Source organism: Cebus imitator, unplaced genomic scaffold, assembly GCF_001604975.1.
Source record: "Cebus imitator isolate Cc_AM_T3 unplaced genomic scaffold, Cebus_imitator-1.0 Scaffold778, whole genome shotgun sequence".
Classification (NCBI taxonomy): domain Eukaryota; kingdom Metazoa; phylum Chordata; class Mammalia; order Primates; family Cebidae; genus Cebus; species Cebus imitator.
The window spans coordinates 47,541-55,365 of record NW_016108093.1 but is presented as its reverse complement, the minus strand read 5'-3'; the positions used below and the strand labels follow the sequence as shown (position 1 = coordinate 55,365).

The following is a 7,825-nucleotide window of genomic DNA, read 5'->3' as shown; positions in this document are numbered from 1 at the left end:
GCCTTGGCCTCCCAAAGTGCTGGCATTACATGTGTGAGCCACCGCGCCCGGCCAGATTGGGGTTTTCTGAGTCCATTGTCACTCAGTGATACGTAACTGGGCACATCTTTTGCTAGGACCCTGGAAGCCATGTTACTGGGACCATTACAAGAGATATTGGTCTATGGAACAGGTTCGGGCTTCCAAGCAATGTCATCCTAGCACTCGGCAGTGTGGTTTTGTTCCCGGGCACCGGAGCTATCACGAGGGAGGGGCAGATTGGGCTAATAGCTCCTGGATTGCTCTGAGAAGCCCTCCTGCTGGAGAAACCTGGCTGTCACCGCCCTCTGGCACGCTGCCTTTCCTGTCTCCTCTCCTTCCACACAGCTGGGTAAACTGGTGTCCACTGTGGCCGGTTTGGGCCTTATGGGTGCAACAAGTGGCTTGAATTGAAGGCCACCAAAGTGAGAGCATGACAGGATGGGATCCGGAGCAGAAACGGGGGGTAGTGGTCTTTGCGAGGAATTGGGGCACTTGCAGAAGTGAGTTTTTGTTTGGTGGTGACAAGGCCAAGCACACACCCTTCCCCTTTTGCCTTGGTCAGCTGCCCAGGCCACAGACCTCTGGCTTCCTGTTCTTTGTCTCATGATTGATGAATGAAGGTTAGAATGGTTTGTCATGATTGGTTAGCTAGGTTTAGAACTGTTTGTTGTAGCTCTGTGTCTCCTGCGAAGCCTGGTCTGACAGCCCCAAGCAGAATTGACTTCCTCCTCTGTGGGCCACCCGGACCCTGTCCTACATCGGTCCCTGTCCCTGTGAGGCAGGCTTCCTCCCTTCCTCCGTTTCGTCTGTGAGTGTCTAAGTGTCACTTTTCACCCTCTACTAAACCGAAGCTCCTTGAGTTCAAGATGTATCTTTTTGTATTAATCTTTACTTCACAGGACTTACCAGCCTGGCCTCTATTCAGTAAACATGTGTTGAAGGAATGAATTTCCAGGGTAAGATATTTCTCATACCCTATATGTTTCTCCTATAAAGTTCAAAATGATTTTAGTCATGTAGATACTCTATGTAATATATGGTGCCGAACTGACTAGTGACTGTCATAAGAGCGATTACATGAGAAAGGCCGACGTGGGTGCGGGAGCCAGACTGCGTGGATTCGAATCCCTCATTCCTGGCCATGTGACCTGAGCTAGTTACTTAGGCTCTGTGCACCTCGCGCTCTTCATCTGTCAAGTTTCTCCTAGGGTGGCGGCGAGGATCGAAATCTTTAGTACGTGTGAGGACTTCAGAGAGCACAGAGTAAACCCTCCATGTGCGTGAGGTGCCATGTCCCAGTGCCCCAGGCTGGTCCCGGGGTGCTAAAGAGGAATGTGCCGTTACAGGAATCATTGACCTTCAAGGACGTGTTCGTGGACTTCACCCTCGAGGAGTGGCAGCAACTGGACTCTGCCCAGAAGAACCTCTACAGGGACGTCATGCTTGAGAACTACAGCCACCTGGTGTCCGTGGGTGAGGGACCGCGTCACAGTGTGATGCAGAATGCCCCCAGTACTGTGTTTCTTTCTCAGCTGCTCCAAGCTCCGGGGCCTGGGAACAATGAGTGTGGGTTACAAGCCTCAGTGGGTTTGGGTTACAGCCCACTGTGTCATATTCGTAGTCCCGTTTGGACGCCGGACAGCATATTGGTGCCATTGCTTGCTTTGTGACTGTTCTGTACTGAGGGGCAGATAAGCTGGATGCATGGGGCCGTCACCGAGGCCGTGCCACCTTCAGCCTGCAGGGATGGGCCTAGGTTCTGGAATTCCTCAGCTTTAATAACGAAGTCCTGTGTCATTTCCCCTGAACAGGGTATCTGCTTGCCAAACCAGATATGATCTTCAGGTTGGGACCAGGAGAAGAGTCCTGGAGGGCAGATGGAGGGACCCCGGTGCGCACCTGTGCAGGTGAGGACAGGCCAGGTGAGTCAGGCCGGGGAAAGGGGACCAGGTTGGTTCGTGAGAGCTTGGCTTCTGGGATGCGCTCAGGAGCCCTTCTAAGAGCCCCGGACTTGTGGACACGCCTAGACTGATGAACGGAGGTATTGTCATGTGCACATGAGGCCTCTGCCTGGCAGCCAGTTACAGTCTCTGTGTTCTTTGCTTGGCGTTCACATAGGTTGTGGCCACTCTTGTTCTGAGATCCCATTTCTACCTTCCAGCCTCCTGGCTTGCTGGTGAGAAGTGCCAAGCCCCTTCTCATTCCTCTCCCACCACCTTTATGGAAGTGTTTAAGACTTATTCTCCTACCTTCTTGGCCTTTTGTATTTTCACCATAGTAGATGTATTAATAGATGTCAGCATTTCCTCTTTACTGGGCATACTGTGGGCCCTTTCAGGCTGAAAACGTAGAGTCTTTTTTTTTTTTTAGCCTCAAGGAAATTATCATACATGATATTTTGGGGTTGGTATAGGCAACAAAGCTTTGCCGGTGACCTTCACTCTACCCAGCCTGGTACCCACCATGTTCCTGCCTGCTCTCACTTTGTAGTTAACACTGTAAACCTCACACCGTTTTCTATTTTCCCTTCGTATTCCTTCTCAGATCCTTACAAATCTGACTTGATGCCACCTGTTTTCAGATTCCTCCTTTTCAGTAACTTCCTCCCACTCTACTCTTATTTTTTGTATTATCTCTTTATTTATTCAAAAATAAACTTGAGAGAACATCATTCCTATGGTGGAATACTTCATAAAACACTGCTAAGCTGTTTTCCAATGTGGCTACACCACTTTTTCTTCCACCAGCCATGTATGAGATTGCCACGTGTTTCTGATCCTTGCCAGCACTTGCTATTTTTAGTGTTAGTCTTTTTTTCTAGCGGGTGTGTAGGGGGATCTCATTGTGATTTTATCGTGCATTTCTCTATTCATGAATATTGTTGAGCCCTTAATTGCCATCTTTACATCTTCTCTAGGAAGTATTTGTTGTAATCTTTTGCCATTTTTCTTTGCTATTAAATTGTAAGGAGACACACACACACACACACACACACACACACACACACTTTTTTTTAAATTTTGAGATGGAGTCCTGCTCTGCTGTCCAGGCTGGAGTGCAGTGGTGCGATCTCGGCCCACTGCAACCTTCACCTCCCAGGTTCAAACGATTCTCCTGCCTCAGCCTCCCGAGTAGCTGGAATTGCAAATGCATGCCATCATGACCACCTAACTTTTGTATTTTTACTAGAGATGGGGTTTCACTGTGTTGGCCAGGCTGGTCTCGAACTGACCTCAAGTGATCCACCTTCCTCAGCCTCCCAGAGTGTTGGGATTACAGGCGTGAGCCACCACGCCTGGCTGGTTCTTTATATATTCTTGATGCAAGTCTTTTAAGTACGTGCTCCCAGGTCGTGGCTTCTTTTTTTCTTAACTGTGCTTTGTAGAATAGATGTTTTTTATTTTGGTAAGACCCAGATTATCGAGTTCTTTTATGGTTCATGCTTTTTGTATCCTATCTAACAAATCTCTGACTCAGAGAATGGAGATTTTTCTCCTGTGTCTTCTTTTAGAAGATTTATAATTTTAGCTCTTAATTTTAGACCTATGAGAAAGAATGAGTTAAGTTTGTAAATCTGACATGAGGTGAGGGTCAGGGTTTCTTTTTTCCATTCCACAATCACATCGTTTATTCTTATTTTCAAGGTAGTATTAAGTGTCCATATTTCTTAAACCACATTCAAGGAAATCATGTCTTAACTATTTTGGATGTTTCCTCTCCTTATCTTGTACATGAAACTCCAGCAGATTTAATACTCACATCCATCATCTAGTCAAACCTCTTACATGTTCTTCAAACCAATCAAATTTGGGCTTCTCAACATTTTCTGTGTCAATAAAAGGTGTGGAATTAGTAGATTGGATGAAGACCTGTATTTTCTTGCCACATTGGACTTCAGACGCCATTTGGATTCGGTTTAGAAGATGGGGAAGTACGGATGTTTCTTGGCCTGAGTCTCTTAACAGTAGAGATGTAGAAGAGAGAGTGAGACCATGAAGAGACTGGCTGTTGACTGCAGGGCACCACCAGCTACCTTGGTGGTGGCATTAGCCGGATTTGGGGCAGCCAAAGTACTCTGGGAGGAGTTACTTGAAACTGTTACAACAGCTGTTTGATTGGAATAAATTTGTGTGGGTAGGAGCAGTGCCAGCAGCAGCAGCCCCAGCCTGAGCCTGGCCACCATTGCTCTGCCCTTGTCCCCTCCGTCGGTGTGCGGCGTGTCTCGCTGGATGCTGGGTGCTTGGAGAACCGCTGGCTCCGGGCAGGCACAGACAAGGTTGAGGGTCAGGGTTTTTTTCACATGTATATCCAATTTTTTTCAGCAGCATTTTTGAAAATACTCTTTTTTTTTTTGTTGACTTACTTTGCCATTGTTGCTGATAACTTTTGAATGGCCGGGCACAGTGGCTCACACTTGTAATCCCAGCACTTCAGGAGGCTCAGGTGGGAGGATCAGTCGAGCCTAGGAGCTTGAGACTAGCCTAGGCAACATAGTGAACCCCTGTCTCTACAAAATATTTTTAAAATTTGTCAAGCATGATGGCATGCACTTGTAATCCCTGCTACTTGGGAGGTTGAGGCGGGAGGATTGCTTGAGCATGAGAGGATGTGGCTGCAGTGAGCCATAATCACGCCAGTGCCACTCCAGCCTAGGTGACAGAAGAAAACCCTGTCTCAAAAAAAAAAAACCAAACAGTTGAACAGAGATTCATGTGTCTATACATCAGTAATATACTGTTTAATTACTGTAGCCTTATGTTAAATGTTCAAATCAGGTAGTATGAATCTTCCAACTTTGTTCTTCCTTTCCTAATGTTTTGCCTATTCTAGGTCCTTGGTATTTCTATATAAATCTTAGAATCAGCTTGTGAATTTGTACACAGAAGCCACGGAGATTTTTATATGGGATTACACTGAATCTGTGGATTATTGATATACTGACAATATTGAGTCTTCCAGTTAATGAATAGCATGTATCTCTATTTAGATCTTCTTAAATTTTATCTCAATATTTTGTAGTTTTGAACGCACAAGTCTTTCACATTTTGTTTAATTCATCCCGGCATTTTATGTTCTTTGTTTGTTTGTTTGTTTGTTTTTGAGATGGAGTTTTGCTCTTGTTGCCCATGCTGGAGTGCAATGGCACGATCTTGGCTCAGTGCAACCTCCACCCCCCAGGTTCAAACGATTCTTCTGCCTCAGCCTCCCAAGGAGCTGGGATTACAGGCATGCACCACCACACTCGGCTAATTTTGTATCTTTTAGTAGAGACAGGGTTTCTTCATGTTGGTTGGCTGGTCTTAAACTCCTGACCTCAGGTGATCTGCCCGCCTCGGCCTCCCAAAGTGCTGGGATTACAGGTGTGAGCCACTGCGCCTAGCCAATTTGCAGATATTGAACCAGCCTCTCATTACTTGTGTAAACCCCACTTGATAATGACCTATCATTCCTTTGATATGCTCTTAGTTTGCTCATATTTTGTTATTTTGCATCTATGTTTATTTGTCATAATTGTAGTTTTCTTCACTTACACTGTTTGTGTCTGGTTTTGACATCAGGGTTATGATGGCCTCATAAAATGAGTTGGAAAGTGTTTTCTCCTCTTCTGTTTTCTGAAATTTATATAGAAATTATTTCTTAAATGTTTTGTAGACTTCATCAGCGAAGGCATCTGGGCCTAGAGTTTTCTTTGAGGGTAAGTTTTGAACTACAAATTAATTTTTTTTTGAGATGGAGTTTTGCTCTTGTTGCCCAGGTTGGAGTGCAATGGTGTGATCTTGGCTCACTGCATCCTCTGCCTCCTGGGTTCAAGCAATTCTGCTTCAGCCTCCTGAGTAGCGGGGATTACAGTCACCTGCAACCATGCCTGGCTAATTTTTTGTGTTTTTAGTAGAGACGGGATTTCACCATGTTGGTCAGGGTGGTCTGGAACTCCTGAACTTTTGGCCTCCCAAAGTGCTAGGATTACAGGCATGAGCCACTGTGCCTGGCTACAAATTCATTTTTTTAAATAATTACAGGTATATTCAGATAACTCTTTTCTTCTTGAGTAAGCTTTGGTGGTTTGTGGCCTTGAAGGAATTTGTCTCATCGGAACTACCAAGTTTTTGATACAAAGTTTTTTTTTGGCCAGGTGTGGTGGCTCACACCTGTAATCCCAGCACTTTTGGAGACCAGGGTAGGCGGATCACAAGATCAGGATTTCAGGACCAGCCTGGCCAACATAGTAAAACCCCGCCTCTACTAAAAATATAAAAATCAACCAGGCATGGTGGTGCGTGCCTGTAGTCCTAGCTACTCAGGAGGCTGAGGCAGGAGAATCGCTTGAACCCGGGAGGCAGAGGTTGCAGTGAGCCAAGATCATACGACTGCACTCCAGCTTGGGCAACAGAATGAGACTTTGTCTTAAAAAAAAAAAAAAAAAAGTAAATTAATTAAAGGTTTTTTCATAAGGGTTCCTTATTATTTTTAATATTTGTAGGATCTGTAATGTTGTCCTCCAGATATTGATAATGTATATTTTTTCTTTTCTTGATCAGTCTAAGATGTATCAATTGTATTGATCTTTTCACAGAACCAGCTCTGAATTGTGTTTATTTTTGTGTTTTTCATTTTCTATTTCTTTGAGATAGAAAGAAGTCCCTATTGATTACTGTATCATGCATACAGAAGAGCATTTAGAACACATGCATAGTTTTCAAAAGAAACATAGCTAACACCTGTATAATCACCACTCAGGTTGAGAACTACAACTCTTACCTCTCTCCTGTATGTAACCTGTATCCCAAATTCAGGGGTAATTATTTTTAGGATTTTGTTAGAGTTTCTGCTATCTATCTGTATCCACAAGCATATTGTTTAGTTTGAACTTTTCTTTTTTGAGCTTTATAAAAATAGAATCATCTGTATGAATTATTTTGTGACTTGTTTCTTTTATTCACTATTGTAGTTGTGAGATTCAGCCATGATGTTTGTTTTCATTGCAGGATAGTGTTCTAGTTTGGGTATCACACAATTAAAAGTACCTACAAAATTATTTATTTTTTAGAGACAGGATCTCACTCTGCTACCTAGGCTGGCATGCAGTGGTGTGATCATAGCTCATTGCAGGCTTGAACTCCTGGGCTCAAGCAAACCTCCTGCCTCAGCCTCCTGAGTAAGCAGTATGTACCACTGTGCTTGGCTATTCTTATTTTTTATGTAGAGATGGGGTCTCATTATATCGACCAGGCTGGTTTTGAACTCTTGGCCTCAAGCAGTCCTCCTGTCTAGGTCTCCTAACGTGTGGGATTACAGGCATCAGCCACTGCACTCAGCTAGTATTTACTCTCCTGATGGAGTTTCAGTTGTTTCCGGTTTAAGGCTAGTATAGCTAATGATAATACTGCCATTATTTTACATGTTTGCTAGGAACATTTGCTGTGAGAGCTTTACTCATGTATATACCTAGGTTGTGGTGTCTGGGTTCTGGAGGTGTGAATCATTTATAGATAAGGCCAAATGTTGTTTTTGATGTTGTTGGTTTGTAAAGCATTTGTAGATGCTCCCTCCGTGTCATTTCTGCTTGTCAGACTTTTATTTGTTCCCATTCTGGTAGGTGTGTATTAGTATCTTATTGTGATTGAAACTTTCATTTCCTCGATTAGTAATGTCATTGATCCTCATTTCATATTTTATAGAGAATTTGAGTGACTTGTATAAATCTTACACAGCACCTGCGTAAGTCTTCTACTCATTTTTTTTCTTATGGTATGTGCCGTCCTCCTACTTATTCGTAACACTATTTTCTTTTCTTTTCTTTTTT

General features: G+C 43.9%; 1 protein-coding gene across 4 annotated transcripts in view; it reads left to right on the top strand.

The window, feature by feature from the left end:
• ZNF674 (zinc finger protein 674) overlaps positions 1 to 7,825 on the top strand; it is a 25,577-nt gene that overhangs the window by 5,789 nt on the left and 11,963 nt on the right. For 2 of the 4 annotated variants that reach the window (XM_017519833.2, XM_017519830.2), the window contains exons 2-3: positions 1,368 to 1,494; positions 1,833 to 1,928. In XM_017519833.2, coding sequence (XP_017375322.2) covers positions 1,368 to 1,494; positions 1,833 to 1,928 — 223 coding nt within the window. Of the gene's footprint in view, positions 1 to 1,367; positions 1,495 to 1,832; positions 1,944 to 7,825 lie in introns of all 4 variants that reach the window. The other 2 variants (XM_037735319.1, XM_017519831.2) reach the window with 1 other exon arrangement.